This window comes from Mastomys coucha, unplaced genomic scaffold (genome assembly GCF_008632895.1).
Source record: "Mastomys coucha isolate ucsf_1 unplaced genomic scaffold, UCSF_Mcou_1 pScaffold3, whole genome shotgun sequence".
In the NCBI taxonomy this organism is placed as follows: Eukaryota; Metazoa; Chordata; class Mammalia; order Rodentia; family Muridae; genus Mastomys; species Mastomys coucha.
This window is the reverse complement of record NW_022196909.1, coordinates 7,733,225-7,756,272: the sequence shown is the minus strand read 5'-3', so window position 1 is coordinate 7,756,272 and position 23,048 is coordinate 7,733,225. Positions and strand designations below refer to the sequence as shown.

The 23,048-nt window shown below is 45.5% G+C and overlaps 1 protein-coding gene across 1 annotated transcript in view; it reads left to right on the top strand.

Annotated features, from left to right (window-relative positions):
• LOC116075167 overlaps positions 1 to 23,048 on the top strand; it is a 156,191-nt gene that overhangs the window by 34,609 nt on the left and 98,534 nt on the right. The window contains exons 14-19 of the mRNA XM_031348191.1: positions 6,368 to 6,560; positions 7,932 to 8,059; positions 15,616 to 15,816; positions 16,843 to 16,964; positions 18,380 to 18,611; positions 22,653 to 22,855. Of these exons, the coding sequence (XP_031204051.1) occupies positions 6,368 to 6,560; positions 7,932 to 8,059; positions 15,616 to 15,816; positions 16,843 to 16,964; positions 18,380 to 18,611; positions 22,653 to 22,855 (1,079 nt within the window). The remainder of the gene's footprint in view (positions 1 to 6,367; positions 6,561 to 7,931; positions 8,060 to 15,615; positions 15,817 to 16,842; positions 16,965 to 18,379; positions 18,612 to 22,652; positions 22,856 to 23,048) is intronic.

The window sequence follows — 23,048 nt, the reverse complement described above, 5'->3', positions numbered from 1 at the left end:
ATTCCCAGCAACCACATGGTGGCTCACAACCATGAGTGAGATATGGTGCCCTTTCCAGGCATTCTTCTCATATGTAATCACTACTAAAAAAAAAAAAAAAAAAATCAGTGGTGAGATAGTGCACCTACGTTTGCCTGAGCTTGTTTGCATCTGGTGTGTGTTACCTATAGAGATCCTGTCGACTCGAGGCCACCATGGGCAGGCCTCTCTGGACACTGAGTATGGTTTTCCTCACCCCGTCACTTAGAGTGAGGAGTGAGACTTGCACTCGCTCTGCAGACCAGCACTCTTGTTCCTTAAGCCTCTGACCCCCTCGACACACTCAGATCCACTCTGATCACCCCACTCCTCCGTCCCTCACTCCCTTGAGCTCCATCGCAGGCTGGGTTGGTTTACCCCTTCCTGGACCTTTGGAGGACGCTCAACACACTCTTCAAACAAACAAACACCCGTGTAACACAAATGCCTCTTTCTCTTTCCTATGTTGCCCCTACTGCAGCTATTTTGATAGAGATTACGCTAGCAGCGGTTTTTAAAAACTGTCCTTACTAAAAGGCTCTTGCCCGTTTTATTTGTTGCGGGTTGGGGTGAGAAATAGAAATGATGGGTAGAGGGGAGACAAATGCCAACTCCTGCTGACTGTAGGGTGAGCATCTTGGGGCTTTGCAGTGTGCCATTTCTGTTGTCTCTTAAATGATAGGCATGGCATCATACAAAAGCCCTCCCAGCTGTTATCGCTTCAGTGTGAGACACACCAGGCGGTACCTTCTGTCGGGGCCTTTAATAGGATTAAATATTTACACTAGGATATCTAGCCCTGGAGGGTGGGGCGAAAACGAGTCTGGATGCCAATCTGCTGCAATAATGCCATCAAGCCCAGCAAGGCTGCTGGGGGCAAGACAAGCTATTTTACGGGAGATGGGAGAAGATGCCCAAGGAAAGTCTCGGGTTCTGTTAATGACTGCTTACTCAACGACAGCCCTAGCAAAGGCATCATCTGTGGTCTCTCCCAGCCACCTTGTCATTTTAAATACTTGCTTAACATGGCACGGTAGGAGGAGCTCCTGCTGGTGTTGGACCTTGCGCTAGGCTCCTGAGTCATGGGAGCCTGACAGCCTGTGGTGAGCTCAGGGACAACATAAGGTTGTGAAGAGAAACTGCGGGAAGGTGAGGCCTCTAGAAAGAGAGAGCCAGACCATGAGGGGTTAGGCTCCCCAAGGCAGTGGGAAATGAGACCCAGCACACTGTTTTACCCCACCATCTGCTTATCTATTCCCATAGACTGTGAGCCAAGCCCTCCTTGCTCCCATAAGTATGCTGGGCTCTGTTGTAGGCATGGAACAGCAGTACACAAAACTAGCACAAATCCCTGATGTCATGGAACTTACCTCCAAGCAAGTGACACTAAATAAACATATAATGTGTATCAAATATAGGGGGACTTGGCACCAAAGTTTCCCTAGACTTCCTGGCTCTTGCAGTTGAATGGAGCTGTGACTAGCTTTGAGCTGTGAGCAGAAATGCTATGTGTCAGTGCCAGTCCAGAGCACTTAGGAGCTGAGCCACACTGTTTTCTCCTGCTTGAGCCGATTGAAGGCAGTGAGCACCTGACAAGATAGAAACACCCTCATCTTTGGTTGCTGCTATAGGGCAACAGCCTAGATAGCCACTGTCCTTATGATGGTTCTCCGTGGGTGAGACGTTCACTGTCAGGCCACCCTGCTTTAGAGCATAGCCTTTGTGGTCTACTGCAATGGAGAGAAGCTATGAAAGGGAAACTGAGGGGATGTGGGGGGCAGGGCGGCGGCTGAGGGTGCTGGGAGGGCAGGGTGGTGGCTGAGGGTGCTGGGGGGCAGAGCAGTGACTGAGGGTTCTGGGAGGCGGGGTGGTGGCTGAGGGTACTGTTGGGGCGGGCAGTGGGTCTCTCCGAGTGAGGAGAAGTGTCTGTGAAAAGACCCGAAGGAATTCGGGACTCTGTGATTGACTGAAAGAGTTGCCTGCCAGTAGAAGGAAGGTAATGCAGAGCCTTCCCCCCCACCCCCCCGCACCCCGTGAACAGGGCTATGTCCACCCCTGTTGCAGGGACATCAAGTGTGATTAGGTCGCACAAAGGGGAAAGCAGCACAGTGAGGCATACGGAAATGGAGAAGGGTTCTACGTAGCTTCGTTAGCTTCGGGAGCCATGCAAGGACCTTGGCTTTAACTCTGAGGCAGGAGGGAGCCCTTGTAGAGTTCAAACGGCTTTTCCCATTGCCGCTCACACTGTTGTGCTGGGGGCAGACTCAAGGCTCTTCAGGACTTTACAGGCTGTTCATTATTTCTTACTGTTGGGAAGTTTGAAGCTGCTGTTTCAAACAGCAACTGAGACTTTAATGGGAAGGTTAGAATCTCATGTAGGGGGCTGGAGAGACGGCTCAGCGGTTAAAAACACTGACTGCTCTTCCGGAGGTCCTGAGTTCAATTCCAAGCAACTACATGGTGGCTCACAACCATCTGTAATGAGATCAAATGTCCACTTCTGGTGTGTCTGAAGACAACTACAGGGTACTTACATATAATGAATATGTCTTTAAAAAAAAAAAAATCTTACGTAGGACTTGAAAATGTTGGCGTCCTTGCTCAAGCCGTGGAACAGAGCTGAGACCTGGAGTTTTACCTTTCACGTAGTCCATATTTGTTTAATGTGTAGCTGCCAGGAGAAAGGCTCTGCTCACAACAGAACATTTAGATCCTAAGAAGAGGCCATAGAAGAGCTCTGAGCATTGCCGTGCTGTAGACGTAGAACGACCATCTGCAGGAAAAAAACGGAGCAAAAGATAGCTTTGATCTTTTTTAAAGACCTCTCATCCTGTGAGATGGCTCTGTGGATGAAGGTGCTTGTCACCAAGCCTGATACCCGGGTTTGCTCCCAGGAGCTCACATGAGGAAAGGAGACAGCAGAGTCCTGAAAGCTGTTCTCTGTCTGTCTGTCTGTCTGTCTGTTTGTCTCTCTCTCTGTCTCTCTCTGTGTCTGTCTCTCTCTCTCTCTCTCTCTCTCTCACACACACACACACACAAAGAGACATAGAAAGAGAATATGCTTTTTAAAGTGGTCCCCCCGCCCCCCCGAGATAGCCCTGGCTGTCCTGGAACTCACTCTGTAGACCAGCCTGTCCTTAAACTCAAAAATCCACCTGCCTCTGCCTCCCAAGTGCTGGGATTAAAGGCGTGTGCCACCACTGCCCGGCTAAAGTCTTTTAAAAATTGAAGTTAATGAGTCTGTCTTTTGTCCAGCAGGCTTGACAGGGGTCTTAGGCTGAATGGCCATTATTATTATCTTAACGCAATTTAATGCAGGAGAGTTTAGGAAAATTTAACCCAGTCAGATGAGTACCATCTATGTTGTAAAAAAGTCTAACGTTCACATTAGTGTCAGCCTCAGTTACTCTCCAGACTTTAAACATGGGTGAATCATTCCAAAGGTCCCGCCATTTCTACTCAGACCCTGATGACTCCCTCCTGTCCCTGCTACTCTTCTGTGAACACCATCTGGGACCAGCTTTGGAGACCACAGAGAAAGCTTGAGGCTTTCATTTGACTGTGAAAACTGAAAGGCCGGGTAAGGAGCAGGACAGTAGCGGAGCCGAAACCCCACAGGCAGCAACCAGGACAGGTTGGTCATCTTTATGCAGCTGTGGCCAAGATGCCTCCCAGAACAATTCAAAGATTCTCAGGAGCCCTACCTTAACTTTTGTGACAGTTTCTAGGGCTGCCACAGAAAGGTACTTGAGAGGGAGTGAGTGGTTCGTGGCAGAAATGGACTGCCACAGTTCTGGAGGCCACCTGTCCGAAGCAGGTGTCCGTGCTCTCTCCGAAGGTTCCAGAGGATCGCCACACATGCCTCTTTCACCTGCTGTTGGAGCAGTTCTGGTCATTCTTTGCCCCACCCCTCCTCCCCTATCCCTTCCTCCTTTCTCCCTCCCCTTCTTCCCTACTTGCCCCTCCTCCTCGTTCTTCCTCGTGCCCACCCTGCTCAGTTTCTAAGTGAGGAGCTAGGAGTTAAGTCCAGGACCTTGTACAAGCTGTGCACACACGCTCCACTGACCTGTAGCCCTAGCTGTCCTCTCCAGCTTTTAATCTCTTATTTCAAGATTAGGGCTCACTGAATTGTTGAGATCAGCCTGTGGCTTGTGATCCTCTTGTCTCAACCTCTAGCGTGGCTGGGTTTACTGTGGGCCACTGTGAGCGCCCCCCTTCACATTTCTTGACTTCTAGATGAGTCACATTAGTTCTGTCTATAGTTTCCTGTGGAACTTCTCCCTTCCCTATCAATCTCCAAATCTCTTCTTTTGATAAAGACCCTCCTATGGATAAGAACCTACCTGGATCCAGTAGGATGACCTCTTAATGTGATTATTTCGGTAAAGACTGTTTCCAAATAAACTCTAGTCCAAAGTTTGCCAAGTGTACATGAATTTGAGGGACATCATCTAGTACAATAAATTAGTAAGCTGAGACTGCCAATGCATTTGGAGGGACTTAAAGAATTAAATATTAACTGATCGAGTGTGTGTGTGCGCGCGCGCGTGTGTGTGTGCGTGTGTGTGCGTGCGTGTGCGTCTGTGTGTGTGCGTGTGTGTGTGTGTGCGTGTGTGCGTGTGTGTGTGTGCGTGTGTGTGTGTGTGTGCACGCGTGTCTCAGAGGACAACCTTCAGGAGATCCCAGCTTCCATCTTGCTTTGAGGCAGAGTCTCTCTTGTTTCTTCTGTTGTACTTGGGCTACCTGGCCCACAAGCTTCCAGACAATGCTTCAGTCCCTGCTTCCCATGCCTAGAAAAGCGAGCTGGGACTACAGCCATGTGCTGCTACATCTGGCTTTCTAAGTGGGCTCTGGAGCTTAGACTCCGGTTCTCTGCCTTCCTTGCTTAATGCATTTACTCACTTAGCCTTTCCAGCCCGGGACTCACAGGGTTAAACCAAAAGTGCTATGATTTCCATTAGCTCATGTGTGTGAACCCAGTGTGCTCCACCTGTGTGGTGTCATACATTCCAGACAGTTATGAGAGTGGAGAGATGATGAGAGAGTGCCTGATCAGGTCAGGCAGCAACCTGAAGGCAGAAATTCAGAGAAAGCCTTTGGTTGGGGCCAGAGATGCAAGAAGAGAGTTCTAGTTTCTGTTTGCTATCTTCTAATGTCATCTCCACTGACTGCACATGAGTGACAGATATTGAGAAGAGGCTCCTGAATGGGCCAGCTGGACTAACCAGTTCATTTCCTTCCCTTTACTTCAACCTGGTTTCCTGCCATAAGCTCTTGATAAAGCCCCAGAGCAGCAGCCTGATGGCACCCGTTTTCTGGGACCCACCCTGCAACGTGGGAGCTCTATACCATTGCCCTTTTAAGCACTCCCCTCCCCCCACATGAGTCTATAATAAACTTCTCACAAAAAATCCTGTGGTCCATGAGTCTCCTTGGTTGAATTTCTAATACGACAATCCCAAAGCCATTGGCACAGAGTGGCTTTGGTGGCTGTAGAGTTTCCAGGACCCTAAGATTTCTCTGCTCCCAGAAAAGCCCATCAAGAGCTGAGAGCGACTCCATCATCCTCAAAGCTACCCCAATGTTGCCATATGGTTGTGTCCTCCCCTTCTTACGACCTAAGAACAGTGTGGTTCAGCCAGGGTAAGATCCCAGCCTCTGACTTCACAGACCACTTAAACACCCAACCTTACTGAGCGCCCTTTCCAGTTGCTCTAGAATTAACTAGAAAAGCAAATGAATTTATGTGGCTCAAGAACAACTTCATCCTACCAACATTCTTTGTCCATGTGTGTGCGCGCACATGCACGCACATGAGTGCACGTGTGCACATTAGAAGCAAGTTCAAGGTCTCAAATGAAGAGACCACTGCTCCAATTAAAGTGTCTTGGCAAGGCAGAGCTTTTGTTTGGAAGGCTGTGCTGTCATAAGAGTGGTAAGCAAGCATTCGGAGACAGCAAATTTACTTGGTTTTTATTCTAATACAGGTGACCTCATCTTTTCACCATTAGCTTTCGTGGTCTTTCACAACTGGCTGGTTTTAAAAGAATCAGTATAAAGGAAATAAAAGAACATACAGGCAAGGGACAGTCACTTAAGTGGGCCTTTGTGTAAACAAAAGTTTTTACCAGGTGGGGGGGACTAGAATACTTGCATATTCCTTGTGGTAAGCAAAGGCTTCGCAGTGATTGACTCTATATAAAATTCAGCTCTTTGCACACTCATGCTTGTGGCTCTGTCCCAGCCGCCCGCTGTGTGGGAGGAGAAACCCACTGCCCAGGCCATCTGAACTGACAAAATATAACTCTCCCTTTCCCAGTAACTTTGGGGTTTGGCTTCCTCCCCCCAGGTCCACAGCATCCAATTCCTGGAGTTCTCAGAAGCTGAGAGCCAGGATGACTTCCACACCACACAAGCTGGCTGCATCCACACTCAGGATCAGCTCGGCGAGTATGTCATGTATGACAGCGCCCTGCAGGACTTGAAGGAACTGGAGTCAGAGCTGCTGCTCATTGCTAGCCATTACATCGAGAAAGAAAAAAGTAAGGAGAGAGATTAAAAACTAATCAACTGGCCAGGGCTGGGGATGACGTTCAATAGTAAAGTGCTCGGTTGGTGTGCACAAGGCTCTTGTAGATTTCCAGTACTGAGAAAAAAAAATGAAACATACACACACATACACACACCAGTGAGCAAACAATAATATTTAAAACTTGAGAGAGCATACTCAAGTTTTACTCAAGCATACTCAATTACTTCTTGAGGTTGTGCACAAATGTTCATGCATGAATGCACACACACATACGCTCACACTCACATACACACATACACATACACACTCACACACATACACTTATACACTCACACACATACACACATACACACACTCATACACATACACTCACACACATACACTCACACATACATACACTCACACACCCACACACTCACACTCACATACACACACATACACACTCAAATACACACTCACACACACATACACTTATACACTCACACACACATACACACTCACACACATACACATACACTCACACACACACATACACTCACACACCCACACACTCACACACACACTCACACACTCACACACATACACTTACACACACACTCTCTCTCTCTCTCTCACACACACACACACTTTCTCTCTCTCCTTTGTAGTGAAGCTATGCCTTTTAAGGGATCAGCTGCAACTCTTGCCTGTTCCCAGGGTAAGTTCTCTATCCCACTCTGGGTGGGAGGGATATGATGCATGACCCCGGGGGAGCAAAGGAAGCAAGTGGAATAAACGATGCTTTTCCTGAACTACCTGACCTTGAGGAAACTTCATTTAGAAGCAGAGACATCATTGAGCATGTGGAGGGGATCGGGCTAAGAGAATGCCAGACACGCCCCAGATGGGAGACTCAGGACCTGGGCTAATTAAGCAACCCATAATTACCATTTTTGCTTCTTTTCAGCAACACCACCTAACTTTCCAATTTTAAAAGTGGGCAAGGCAAGGAACCCCCCCGCTTAGGATGGTACAGAAGCATTTCCTGTCGCATTTGGAGAGAGCTTAGGCTGTGTAGACATCGAAGCCCAGGAAGCGGTGTTTAGAAGGTGTTTGTGTCATGTTAAAATGTGTGTGTACTGTGATGGGTAATTCACCTTCACTGTTTTACAAAATGCTTATGGAAGAATCTGTGACAACTAGTTTTCAGATTCTAAGCAGAGTTAATTTAATATGACACTGCACATGTTAGAAAATATATTAGAATATGCAGTCATTGCTACAACTGCATCTAAATCAGGCACTGAACATTCTAGAACATTTAATTTCAGCTCTTAGTTCTTCAGAGATTGAGCACTTTGAAGAGGCATATCTTTAACCATTCCCACTGGCTTCTTCCCAGGTCACCGAGAAGAGCGCAGATCAGAGGGCAGCCAGCTCCTTGGCTGGGCCCATGCAGATGTGGACAGATTCGCTGTGCTGTATGACCTGTGGACCTGTGAAGCAAATGTTCTGGAAGGCAAACGCCAGGTATGTATGATTCTGGAAGGCAAATTATCTCTCAGACATCTGACTGCTGGCTGTGGGGGTGCACACCTGTAATCACGGCACCCAGGAGTGGAGGCAGAGGGATTGCCGCAAGTGTGAAGTCAGGCTGGACTACACCTGAGTACAACCAGACTATCTCACACAAATAAGCAAAACAGCAGAGTTAAAAATTTACCTTGCTAGGTGCTGTTTCAGAGCTCTACAGATACATGCAAGAGATAGTTTATATTTATAGTCTAATGAAGGTATTAAGAGACCTGCTTATCGGGTGGTGGTGGCGCATGCCTTTAATCCCAGCACTTGGGAGGCAAAGGCAGGCGGATTTCTGAGTTCGAGGCCAACCTGGGCTACAAAGTAAGTTCCAAGACAACCAAGGCCATATATATATATATGGGCTGGTGAGATGGCTCAGTGGATAAGAACACTCACTGACTGCTCTTCCTAAGGTCCTGAGTTCAAATCCCAGCAACCACATGGTGGCTCACAACCACCACTAATGAGATCTGACGCCCTCTTCTGGTATGTCTGAAGACAGCTACAGTATACTTACATATAATAAATAAATAAATAAGTAAATAAATAAATAAGTAAATAAATAAATAAATTATAAGGGAAAAAAAAAAGTCCTGCTTGTACAAGGTTTAAACAAAGTTCGATCCTTCATCTTGAGCATCCTAAGGCTCCTATGACAGAAGTGTACAACCCCTTACTGTTTAGAAGGCATCTGGGTTATATAAACATATGAGATTTATCATTTAAAAAATACATTTCTACAAATCATAAAAAGAGCAAAATTTGTGGTCTATAGAAGTTTGTACAAGCTCAGCGAAAAGCATCCTTGTAACAGATATATTCAAGAGCTGGGGGCTTCAGTGGAAAGAGATATTTGTCTTGTCTGGGGACTGTCAAAGTAGAGAAAACTGTCCCTAAGTCTTCCCAGAGGAACAGACTTAATCTCACTGCTAAAAGGCTCTCAATAAGGCATGTGGAAGAGAAGAGTTCTTAAGCATAAGAAATGTCACTTACAAGATCACACAGGGAATGGGAAGGCAGAACCCTTCCTTGGTAGGCAGCTAATGGGAGGGATTTACACACTAACCCTGTTTGGGGTACAGACTGGGAAGGGCTGGGGAATCATCAATTTTAAAGTTCACTGGATAACTTAGGTTTCTTGGAGTTCCACTTGTAATCCATTTTGCCCAAGAAAATCTTACATAGTTTTTTTTTTTTTATTTCATTGTTTTTATTGCTGTTTGTTTTGTTTGTTTGAGACAGGATTTCAATTGTCTAGGACTCTTCCAACCATGTAGGACTCCAGGCATATACATATATACAATAGATATACAAATCAAACATTAATGATAATGAATTATAAAAAATTAGTTTAAAATAATTCTTTGGCATAGTGTAGCCTCTTACTAAGAACAAAAGTAAATTCCCATACTAATGAGATAACTGTCCTTGTTTTTCTTGATACAATCCAATTCAAAGATATGTTAATTTGATATTTAACATGCTGAGGAATGAAAACAGTAAGAAAACAGTAAAAATAATCTGTTTTCCACAAGTAAAGCATTATACTTTTATAAGAGCAGAATACCTGCATGCATGGGAGAACACTGACATTTTTAACAGACAATGGTTTCAGGTCTCAGCTGGGTGTTTCAGGTAGTGTTTGTTGGCACTGTATGGCAGGCTGACATTAACAGTATGAAGTATGAAGTATGAAGTATGCATGCTGTGCGTTCAGAACTCGGTCAGCATGGAAGTCCCATGATGCAATGTGGGTGAGCACTGCTCTTATGGATTTGATTCTGAGCTAACTTATGTCTGTTGTGTATTCAGGAACTTTTTAATATTGCTGTATATGTGTGTGTGTGTGTGTGTGTGTGTGTGTGTGTGCGTGTGTGTGTGTGTGAGATCCCTATATCCTGTCACATGACTGTTGTGACCCATCATCTGAGAAGCTTTGGCAAAGTATAGAAGAGCTGTAAGGTGAGCCTAGCTTTGTTTTCAGTAGCTGTCTTAATGTCCCCATAGATGATGGGTTGAATAAGAAACCTCTAGAGAGTAGGTCATCTCCAGTGGTGATCTGGTGAGTTAGGAGGGGCCTGATAACAAGGATGTAACCATGGGAGCAGGGGAAGGGCTGATAGGAGTTAAGGACTGGATATAGATCTGGAGTGAGAGTAAAAAGAGATTGGAAAGGGCTCCCAAGGGCTTAGGAAGGAAGCTACTAGCTAAGGCACAGTACAGAAAGAGTGAAGCATCATTAAACAAGAGTACTCAAAGGCACAAGTCATGGGAGTGGAGGTGCTGAATCAGATGTGAGTGTGTTGTGGGGAGCTATAGATCTAAAGCAACAAAGTAGAGATGGGCTGAGATATGACCATGGATGTTGAACCATAGCTATGGATGGGAAGAGCTGAAGAGTCTGAAAGGCCCCTGGTGATACCTGCATTTATGGGGTAGGCTGTGGAGCAGAAGTAGCCAAAACTGAAGGTAAGCAAGGAAGAAATAGTGAGAGACGACAGGAAAAAGCTGGAGGATGCCTAGTGATGCAGAGCACAGTAAAATATTAGGGACTATGCTCCCTCAAGGTACCAGAGTGGGGTCGGTGTTCAGGGCCCCAGGCGCAGCTGTGTAGACCTCTGTCAGGAGGTGCCTGGGGAGTAGAAGCCAGACTCCACAGTTGGGATGTGGTCTGAAAATCAGAACGTGAAGGTGGCAGAATAGATGGTTAACATTTCGTGCCCTCTGGTTAGTTACTCTTGGAGATGTGGGTCACTGTCCTCTGGAGACAAGTGTCTGAGCAGAAAATGTGCAAGGCTCGGCTTTGGAAGGTATTCGTTTTTCACAGATGACCTTGACCTGGCAGTGAGAACCTTACTTTGACCAACTAAGTAAATAGGAGATTGGGACTTGCCGTGTGGTAGCTGGCTGTATTAAATGAAAACAATGCAGATTCATTACTCCAGGCACAAGTATTTTTTTGGGGTGTTTTTTTTTTTTTTTTGGTTTTTCGAGACAGGGTTTCTCTATATAGCCCTGGCTGTCCTGGAACTCACTCTGTAGACCAGGTTGGCCTTGAACTCAGAAATCCTCCTGCTTCTGCCTCCCAAGTGCTGGGATTAAAGGCGTGCGCCACCACCGCCCGGCCAGGCACAAGTTTTTAAGTGTTTCTGTTTGTGTGTGTGTGTATTTGTGTGTATGTATGTGTGTTTGTGTGTGTTTATGTGTGTGTAGTTGTGTGTGTATGTATGTGTGTTTGTATCTGTGTATTGGTGTGTGTGTATGTGTTTGTGTGTGTATGTATACATGTATGTATATGTGTGTATGTATGTGTGTGTGTAGGTGTGTGTATGTAGGTGTGTGTATGTATGTGCGTCTGTGTTTGTGTGTGTGTATGTGTATGTTTGTGTGTATCCCAGTGTTCTCTTCCCCTCAGGAAAGGAATTTAATGGCAATAGAAGAGTCAAGGGACAGAAGACAAGCAGAAGGCTAAGCACTCAGTGGAGACCATAGGAGACTGTAGTTCATTCTATGCTAACCCGTCAAAGCTGCCCACTACTTCCTTCCAGTGTACACAAAACTATTCTAATTTAAAACAATTGTTGAAAATATCCCCCTCCAGCCTCCCCTGAGAATAAGTTCCCTATAGAAACTGAGCTTTCTGGGCCAAGATTGTAAAATATGGTCTTCCAAGTCAGAAACTCTAGCTAAGGAGCCCATCTTAAACAGCCAAGCCAAATTTCCATCTGAGGTACAGTTGATCCCCACCCTCCACACTGACTCTAATGCCAAGTCTTCTCAGCTGGTTTCAATTGTTAAATATATTGGTATCACCACTTAAGACGTTCTGGGACGTATTAGGTTCTTTCAGTTCTTTAAAATAACCACTGTATGTATGAAGACTCATGAAATGAAAGCTGATGTCAACCTAATGGCTCAGGGGTGAGAGAAGCCAGAGAGTTGGCGCCGCAGCTCCCAGCTCATGCTGTCCTATCTCCTGATTCTCCCCACGTAAGCAGACACGTTCCACCACAGTTTGAGTTCACATACATGTAGACAGCATTAAAATGAGTGCTGTGTATTATCCCTGTGGCAAGGGAAAAGAGGTTGCGTGGCAAGTTGTGTCTACCACTGGTTTTCTGCTTGACACTTTGGTGTGATGTAAAGGACTATCTTTAAAAGTTATCATAAATCTTAGATCTTACACATAAGACAAATGCAATAAGATAATCTCACAAATAAGATAAACCCAGGAAGGCTTGATATTATCAATTTGTCTGCTTTCGTAGTTTCTCAGATGTTCCCTGGCCACTCTGCCTGTTGTGGAGGACATTACTTTTTGAGAGCTGGCCCTTGACACACAGAGGTGACATTTGACAGGTTAGGAAGACTTCTCAGGCAAATACCAGGCTGCAGTTTAGCAAACAGATAACAAATAGAACCGGTGAGGCAGAAAGATCATGTCCCACCCTTGCTAGGAAGGAATTCGTAATGAAATTACGCAGTGATCCAGCTGGTACCTTCTCTCAGCTGAGCCTAAACACCAAAAACATATTAGCTTAAATTATATTTTCCTTCTCAACAGATAAAATGCTCCAATATTTGGGACATGCTTACCTTAAAAGAGTGTTTGTTGTTTAGATGAAATTCAAAGTTGGTTGGATGTCCTGTATTCCTGCTTATTTTGAGGCAGGCTTGGGAGGCATGCCACAGCTCACCTTAGACAAGTCAGAGGACAACAGAGTGTGTTCTTCCTTTCTATCGTGTGATAGAGTGCAATCAATCCAGGGATTGCACTCAGGTCCTCCGGCTTGGTGACAGGTACCTTCCTTGCTGAACCACCTTGCCTGCCTGGCCATCCTATGTTCCTATGTATCCTATGTGGACTCCAGCATCCTTCATCAGTAATGAGCATCCAGTTAGCATGGTCCATTGCAATCTGGCCTCACCACATGGGGATGGCCAGAAAGGACTCTCTCTGCAGCTAACTCTGTAGAGAGAACCTCTATAAACATCACCTGACAATAAAGCTGAGGCAGAAAAAAAGGAGGTGGGACGCTAGCAGGAAGCGAGAGGATTCTGGGTAATAGTAAGAGTATAAAAGAGAGACTTGGGGAGAGACTCAGGAGATGAGACAAGACAGAGGACAGACGGAAGAGACAGATGTAAACCAGCAGATAGATGAACTCAGGAAGACGCTGAGAGAGACACTGAGGAAGAAGCAGGCCGGGACTGAGAAGAGAAAACTAACCAAGCGGTGGGCATAGACTAGTTTGAATGGGTTTAATAAATGACAAGGTAGTCAGGGATGAGCCAAAGTTTATGGCCTAAGCATTTAATAAAAACTAATTAGTCTCAGAGTCATCATTCTGGGAGCCAGGGCTGGGAAAGGAAAACTTGGATTTTAAAGATTATTTTTATTAACCAACTTACCTCGTCAAATAACCAACAGTTGGACTCTTTGTCCAAAAAACAGGTCAAGAAGTTTAAATACCATAAGCCAGCTCCCAGGATTACCCAGCCAGAAGGGTTCATGTTGGGTTAGAATGAACTAAAAAGTAAATGTTTCTTCTCTGGTCTCTCCCTGGGACAGCGGAGTGGTACTCTCAGCCTGTCAAGTCACTCCTCCTCCATCTTGTCTTCCTTTCTGTCTTTTAACAATTGGTTAATATTCTAGTGTGGCTCTTGGGCAAGGAGGTCCGGTCACTGACAGCATCCTGCTCTTCATTTTCTGTGGGTGTACTTAGAGTCAAAGGGGACCCCCATCTTTCTTCACTTCTGACTCTGTTCTGTGACGTGTGTGTTTCTAACCCTGGCATGCCTTCCATGGTAGCCTGGGTTTCTGGCTCCTCTTGGTGATTTCCTGTTCATACTAAAATTGAGCTTGGTACCTTTCCAAAAAGGCATCCACCAAGTCTGACGCCATGTTAATGCCCAGCGATGAGATGCCTAGAAGAAGCCACTTCAGAGAGGAAGGATGCCTTCTGGCTCACACATTTGAGCACATGCAATTCATCTTGATTCAGAAGGCATGGAGGCAAGCAGCTTCCTGGAGATAGGAGGGAGAATGTAGCTGCAGATCCTTACCTCCTCACATCTCAGTACAACGGGAAGTAGAGGTGGGGCGGGAAGTCATGCTGGGCTACAAACTTCAAGGCCCACACCACCAGATCCACTTTTTCCACCTTTCAAAGGTTCCACAACCTCTCAAATCTGTGCCACCAGCTGGAGGCCAAATGTCTCCACACACGTGGGGGATGTTTTACATGCAGAACATCTCAGGTACTGACTGAAGCATGCTAGGGTCACTGTCCACAAGCCTCGCCTTGACGTTGGGAAGGCAGATAGAAACACGTCTTTTTAGGTGACATCTGACTCTGAGGGTCTGTTCAGTCTGAGTGTTTAACCTTCTTAGGTAAAAGAGGAGAACTCTTTCTCCTCTGCGCTCTGCAATTCAGTGCCTGTGCCTGGGAAATTACCGATGAAAGACCTCAGGGTTGGACTGTGTGTTCACATGGAGGTCTTCAGAGACTAAGGGACTCAAGGAAGCCAAGGCGTGAAAACTCATCTTCCGGCCTATGAGTAGGCAGGTGAACTAGGCAGACGCTCTCAAAAGAGGCGGCACAGTAGCCAGCTGCACGTCATTTTTTTTTTTTTATTACATTCTACTTCCTTTGCCTGTGTGTGCCATGGTACACATGTGGAGGTCAGAGGACAACTTGTGAGAGTCAGTTTTCTTCTTCCGCCATGTCAACAGATCCCAGGGATTGAACCCAAGGCTTTAGCCACTGGGAAAGGGACACTTCTCCAGATTGTTGAGCTGCCTGCAGCCTGTGCAGTGTGCTCTGCTTTTACCACTTTTGTGAGCTGTCGTTCATGCCTGGGTGGGCTTAGGTGGTGTAGATGCCACCTCTCGGCTCCTGTAAATAACTCCTCCCCCGTATCTCTATAAGGAACCCCAAAAACCCCTCCTTGACTCACCAAGTTGGACTTTTGTGTAGTACCTGTACTGTGGTCTGTCATCAGTTCAAAGCAGAAAAAGAAAATATATAGTGGTTTCACCTGATAATAGTATTAAAAAATGATAAAAGATCTAACTTGAGTGTTACACTGTGGAGAAGTAACCAGGTGAAGGAAAGAGAGTAGGCTTCTAGGAATGGTAAACATTTGGGGTGTGGTCTTATTGGAGTTTATATTGTAGAGTGACACTATCAGCTATGTAACATTTCTTTTGTTTGTAAAGAGCAGGAGAAGAAAGAACAAAAGTAGATAGGTCAAACTCAAGTCCAGCCCTGGCTCCACAGCAGGAGAGCACTTCAGCTCTTGCCTCTTCACCCTGCAGGTCTGCCACCTGTGCCTGCTCTTACTATATTTGCCCATCCAGAGCAGTAGCAACCCAGCCATTCCAGCATCTGTCTTCTGCTAAGGCCCCGGGGCTTGTTAAAGCCCATGCAATGAAGCCTCTGTCTCATTTGCTGCTCCCAGCACTGTCTCTGCTGCATCCTGATCATAAACCGTATTTTCAGCTTCTTGATAGTTACTTTGAAGCCTACCAGCACACGTTGGACCCTGAAGAACGGTCTGCTTTAGCACAAGCAATGACTGACGTTATGCACCGGCGCCCTAAATTTGATCTCAGCCACTCATATTTCACTAAGGCCTACCAAGACGAATGTACCTGCCTGAGGCTTCATCTGCAGCTAGTGAGGGGCACCCTCAGCCACCACGTGAGTAAGGCCTTTAACGGCTCCATCTGGAAAGAGGATGGAAGGTCTAAGCCAGAAGTAAAAGTAACATTCTTTCATTGCAGGTCCAGAATCTGGGTTTTCTGGGCAGAGTGTTTATCTGTAAGCTCATTTGCACTTCCGAATGCCAAGCATACCTTAGATCTTAAAAAGAGGTTTCTAACCAACTACAGTTGTTTCACAAGAAATCAAGAACCTCATCTTTCATGAGATCATAGAGTTTTCATCAACAAAAGGACCTTTCCAAGACGCTATCATATAAAATTTTGATTTTTTTTTTCACCCATATAGAAAAGATTTTTGTTTGGATGTTCTTTTTTTGTTTGTTTGTTTGCTTTGTTGTTGTTGGTTTTGTTTTTTGTTTTGTTTTGGTTTTGGTTTTTTTGTTTGTTTGTTTTTTGTTTTTTGGTTTTTTGGTTTTTCGACACAGGGTTTCTCTATAGCCCTGACTGTCCTGGAATTCACTCTGTAAACCAGGCTGGCCTGGAACTCAAAATCTGCCTGCCTCTGCCTCCCAAGTGCTGGGATTAAAGGTGTGCGCTACCACTGTCCCTTGATTTTGTTTTTGAGACAGGCCTAGGCTTGCCTTGAGCTCCTGGCAATCCTGCCTCAGCCTGCCTCAGTGCTAGGGTTGTAGATATGGACCGCCACACTTGGCTTTTGAATTTTATTTTATTTTATTTTATTGACAGTAGGAGACTGTAGCCCTGGTTGCCTTGTACTCATTGTGTAGCTGCTGCTGGTCTGAAACTCTCAGGCTCTCCTGGAACTTACAGAAATCCACCTGTCTCTGCCTCCTTGGTGCTGGGATCAAGGCATGTACCCCAGGCCCAGGTTTCTTCTGTTTTTTCAAACTGGTTGGTTTTCCTTTCCTTTCCTTTTGACTGAGAGACCAGAAGGTCCCATTATAAACAAATCTTCAAAACCACGTCCAGGGTGAAAACCAGGGGCTTTAGCCTTCTCCTGTCAGCTCACAGCTTAGGGTCTGGGAATATTTATTCTGTTTAGCTGGAGCAGCAGCGGGATTATGTCCAGAGGCTCTGGCAAGGGGATCATCCTGAGGCTCACAAGACATTCGGACTGCCCTTGAACGTAATTTGCAAGCAATTCGTTTCCATCAACAACAGCTGGTAAGTTGGCATTGTCTTTAGCATTTTACATTTAATCTTCTACAGCAATTAAGGATGCAGTACCGGATCAAAGTCCTAAGCTTTTAAGCACCATTCAGTGGCTAGTAGATGTGAGAGGCCTTGAGCGGAGCTCATTATCTGAAGCCAGCGCGTGCTTTTAAGTTGCTCTGAGAGGAATTTCTTTCTTCTCACAGTATCACTAAAGAGGTTTCTGAGAATTGGCCAGATGAACCTCTGGGCATTACCCTTCCAAGAGCAGTATTCAATTTCCCGAGACCACTCAGGGCGGGTGCACATTTTGCCACCCCCTCAATGAAACTACTTCCTTCCCCTGTTCCTTTCTAGCCTTTGAGTTGAAGGGGTCCTTGAGATGGCAGACCCCAAGTTGAGCAGGATAGCCTAAGATCAAATCTCGCCATTGCCGCCACGTGGAAGGGAGCAATTGCCTCTCTTCTCTCAGTAACCAGCACGTGCTTTTGAGGACACAGCTGTGAACACAGGCAACGTCTTTAATGTGCACCTTTGGAAGCTCAGGGCCATGATAGCTCACATCTTTGGAACAGGCAGAGGACTGTGAAAGACAATAGTGAAGATTTAAGAAAGAGTCAGGTTTGTGAAACCGCGCCTCCGCTTAGACCTCGCACTGCGCCGGCGTCTTCACTGTAATGAACCGGCACCAGCTGTGTGTACAGCTTGCTATGGAAAGAATCTGCTATCCAGGAAATGGCTTTTGGCAGATCAGGCTAAGGCTAATATGGGTCCTAGAAGCTTTCAGAGTAGTCTCCAAACCCAGTGCCACTGGCTCGGTTGAAGGTTGTTTTCAGGTGTTGAGCTTTAAGATCTAGGACCAAGCTGAAACCCATTTACCTAGACTCTAATAGAACATTTGTGGTCTCCAGTTTTAGGGTAGGAAGGCCCTTGACTTATTCTGTATCTTTTATTTTAAGAAAATCCACAGAAAGTGTTTTATTGATTTTTTTTTTTTTTTGCCTCATCTATTCTAGGAGGCCCTCAGTGTACAGAGAACTTTAAAATTGTCTTTATTCATTAACATTTGGGGAGAGAAAAGGAAAAAAATTCAGGTGAAAGTAGATGCTAAGAATTATGGAAATTATTGTTCTCTTATATAATCATTTTTATTTTTAAGCAATTCTTTTCTCAGGCAGTCACTGAAGTGTCAAGGGTTTTGTTATAGTCGTTACTTACTGGACAGTTGGAGATACATCAGTTTTTTCTTACGGGGCTTATGTTAAAGCAAAGAACATATTGCAGTACTGGTTAATTCCCTCTGTGCTTCCCTGTCTGTAGAAAGATCAGAACGCGTAGGAGCTGTGATATTGGTCTTTAAAAATATAAAACCGTATCTATATTCTTCGTTGTGAAGAATCCAATTATCCTTTCTTCTCCTCTTCAAGCCCTGCCTCAGAGTTGGAGTTCCACCCGTTGGAGTTCCACCCTTCCCTTGGCCTGGTCGGGCTCATCCCCAAAGCTCTGGAGCACCTGTTCCGAGAGGCTCGCCACGCCCACAAGGCTGCGTCACCCAGTGGGCTGGCCCAGCTGGAGATTCGAGTCTTGCAGCTTGCCCTGGACCTGTGGCTCACCCCAGTCAAGCCCGAGGCGTGGTACAGCGCACAACTCCAGAGAGATGTGGGTGTTTTTGACAGGACAGTTGGGTCCTTGGCAAAGAGACCACTTCCTTCCAGATGTTTCTGTTTAGCTCTCTGTTTGGTTGCCTGGCACTCTTCCCCTTTGTTTGGCCAGAGAAAGAGCATAGTTACAAGGCTTGCCGATATTTCTAGGTGATTTTTATTTTGGACAAAGCTTCTAGCTAGCATATAAGGATGTTGCTATAATCAAAATTAAATGGAGTATTACATAGGAATGTAAACATTTTCTCACTTCCCACTGCTGCTTCAGTGATAGTGTGTGTGTGTATTGGGGGAAGCTGGAGATGCACTGGACAGCCAGAATGGTCAGTGGTTCCGGCTGTGCCTGATGGCTTGCCTGAACTTGTATTTCAATCCTTTGCATTTCCTGTTAAGGCTTTGAATGCTGGGCTGGGGCTTCCCGACTGATGTCGTCCTATAGCCACTCGTGACAACGGAGGTGATTTGAAGAGTACTGGCCCCTTGGGACAACCTGGTATCCTAACTCTCTTGCCTAAACGAACATCATGTTTAAAAAAAAGAAAGGATTTGTTTTTAAATTTTATTATTTTATTTGTGTACGGGTGTGTGTTTGTGTGTGTATATACTAGCTGTGTGTTTCTAGATGTCTGTGGAGGACAGAAGAGAATGCTGGATACCCTAGACAGTTACAAGTGGTTGTGAGATGCCCAGTGTGGGTACTGAGAAAGGAATCTCGATCCTCTGGAGGCACAGGAAGTGCTCTTAACCCCTGAGCCATCTTTCCGCCCTTAACATCATTTTTAAAGAGACAATCAATTTAAATTTTATTAAAATAATACAGAAATTACAGAGAATTGTAGCAGAAGAGAAAAGAACACATTTTAATGTAAAGCTATTCAAAGGCGGGCACTCTTAGTGTCGTCCATGACGCTGGGGTGGCTGGGCGGAGGATCAGATGTCCAAAGCCTGCCTGCACTGCACAGTGAGTGTCAAGTCAGCCTGAACTACATAGCAAGATCTTCCCCCCAAAACAGGTAAGGGAAACCCAGTTTTAAAAAGGTGAAAAGAGACCTGGATATACCGCCTAGTGGCAGAGTGCTCACCTAGCATGCATGAGGCCCTAGATTCAATTCCAAACTGCAAAAGTAATAAATGGATCAATAAAGCCACTCACGATGGGCTTCTTGACTCAAGGTGTCTTCCATGATAGGAAACAGCCATGACCCCTCCAGGCCCTGCTGTCTTCTGTCCTACACGTCTTTCTGTCTCGTTTCGCTTCTGAGACAGGTCTCACTGTGTAGCTCTGGTTGCCCTGATACTTGCACTGTAGACCAGGCTGGCCTTGAACTCACAGAGATCTTCCTGCCTCTGCCTTTCGAGTGCTGGGCTTAAAGGTGTGTGCCACCATGCCAGGCTCTACTAGGGCATAACTGATGAAGTGAAACTTGACTCTTAGATACTGATTGGCAGATCTCTTTGAAAAGAATCATGCCCATGTCTATAAAAACCAACTAACGTGTTAGAGATGTACTTCCACTATAGTGCATTATTAGCATCTGAAATGAGTGAACTAACTCATTGTGTGTTGTTCATGAAAGGCAGCATTATGGGATTAATGTACACTTCCGTGCTATTTATTACAGCCATATATATGTGTGTGTATAATATATATTTATATATATATATACCTGTGTATATAGATGTATATAGATAAGTGTGTGTATATATACATGTGAGATATGTATGTGTGTGTGTGTGTGTGTGTGTGTGTGTGTATGCCCATGTGGATTTGTGTGCACCATATGCATGCAGATACAGGTGCAGTTGCTTACAGAGGCCAGAAGGGGGCCTCATTTTCCTTTAACTGGACCAATAAGAGGTTGTGAGCTGCCTGATCTGGGTGCTGGGAACCAAACCCTGCAGGTGCCCAGTGTCTGTGCCGTCCCTCTAGCCCGAGCTGAGATGACCTTTAAGGCATTTGGCCAGGTGCCCAGTGTCTGTGCCGTCCCTCTAGCCCGTGTTGAGATGATCTTTAAGAATCTGGCCAGGTGCTCAGTGTCTGTGCTGTCCCTCTAGCCCGTGTTGAGATGATCTTTAAGACATTTGGCCAGGTGCTCAGTGTCTGTGCCGTGCTGTCCCTCTAGCCTGAGTTGAGATAATCTTTAAGACATTTGGCCAGGTGCTCAGTGTCTGTGCCGTGCTGTCCCTCTAGCCTGAGCTGAGATGATCTTTAAGGCATTTGGCATTAGCTATAACTTTGCATGTGTTCCTTTTTGGCTCACCTATCTGAGAAGATAACCTCCCTGCTATTCACTAATCTGAGGTTTAATTAAATGGAGCTTTAACCTTTTGTCTATCATGCTTTCTGCAGATATTTTTTCATTTGTCTTTCTTAAGCAGACCCTCTTATTTTGGGTAGTCGGAGCTGCTGATCTTTTCCTTTGGGACTGTGTCCATCCTCCTAAAGGCAGAGAGGACGCCTCCCTTCAGGTGTTTCATTTGTCTCCTCTGACCGACCCTGATTTTAAGGGTTTGATTTAATTTTTAAACATCCAACTCTTTTGCTCTTCACTGGAATCAGTGCTCATGGGATGATGTGTGAGACAGAAATTGGAATGGTCCCGAAGTTCCAAGCCATTTTTCTTACTTCCATTTTTTATTCTCACAGTGTCTTGTAGTACCATATTTAATATTAATTTTACAAAATGAATATCGATTACAGAGACTGTCTGGGGTGACTCGTCTAGTCTCCTGTTAATGTCACAATTTTAATTATTGCTTTGGAACTATGTTCACAATTAAACCTAGAAATACTAAGTATTTAGACTAACTTTTATATTAGAAAGTGGGTGTACCAGTGCCTGCTGAAGGCATGCAGGAATTTAATAGCTCTCTTGGCTCTCAGGAGCCTGAAAGTCACATCTCCAGTAGACATGTACTTTGATAGATACATAGTTAAGGAAGACGGCACAGCCTGTGGAACAAGCCAGAAAATGGAGAGAAAGTGTCCTCAAACCAGGTCTTTACTGGGAAGGGCACATTAGATGTTCACTAAGGCAGAAGGGTATTAAAGGTCACTTGAATGTTTCACAGGTCACACGGGGCCACCCAGGAGTGAGCAGGCTCTGAGAAGCAGGTGGGGTCCTGTGCGGCTGAGGAACTCAGAAGTAGGGGCCTACCAAGTTATTCTTGGTACCACTGAATGACCTTGTAAGACTTAAAGGTCGCAGGCCAGGCTCTCAATCTCAGATACTCAGGAGGTGGAGGAAGCAGGAGGATTACAAGTTCGAGGCCAGCTTGGGCAACATAGTGAGATCTTGTTTGAAATTAAAGTTAAAAAGTAACTCCATAGTAGAAGGCTCACCTAGCAGGAGACCCTGGGTTTAGTTCCCAGGCATTTTAGAGCCCTTGTTGCTGAGGAAGATCTTCTATGCTTCCTGAAGGGCCTAGTGAAAATTGAAAGAATTCATAGGTGTGAAAATTCTTTGGCATTTTGAAAATGCAATCAGAGAGGGTTATAAAAATTATTCTTTGGCTGCCAAGCCAAAACATTTTTAAAGTTTTTAATGTATGCATATGGGTCTCTTGCCTGCATGCATATGTGTGTACTGTAGGTGTACCTGATGCCCGTGGAAGGCACTGGGTCCCCTACTACAGCAGTTACAAGTAGTTCTGAGCTGCCATGTGGGTGCTGGGAATCAAACTCAGGTCCTCTGGGTGAGCAGCCAGTGCCGTTAACCACTGAACCATAGCTCCAATTTTTAAATAACTTTTTTAATCAGTGACTTTTATTTCTATCTAGTCCCCTCTCCCCAGTGTTTGTGTTTAGACTCAAAACATTTATACTAACAAGATTTACCCTCATAATAAAAAAATACTTTTGTGTATATCAGCTCTCATAACCCTCTGAGCAGCCCTATTCATCAGTGACTCTCTACAGCCGTCTAGTAGGAGGCCAGGAGCTAATGCTTTCAGTCCGTCCAGCTAAGAGTATTTTTTCTTTTTTAGTACACACGATGCTGCTTCTTTTGAGTTCTCAGATTACTGGGTTTGCTCTCAGCTCTTTTCAGCTAAAGCAATGGGTGACCCCTTTCTCCTGGAGGACGTGGGCCTGCTTGCCCTCAGGGCTGCCATGGACAGAGGACAGGAACAAGACCAAGATTTCCAGACACTGCTCCTGGACACATTTTCCAAACTTCTGGAACTCCTGACCCTCCGTCATCGGCTGATAGGAACGAGCGTGGAGAGTGCATACTTGGCTGGGTTAGTGGGGGACCAGAAACTGGAGTCTAGGGCTCGCTGTCCTGAGCAGCTACATGGAATAATGGCCCCTTCCCTCCCTACCTCCCTTCCTTCCTTCCTTCCTTCCTTCCTCCCTCCCTTTCTTCCTTCCTTCCCTCCCTCCCTCCCTCCCTTCTGTCCTTCTTTCTTTCCCTTCCTCCCTTCTTTCTTCTCT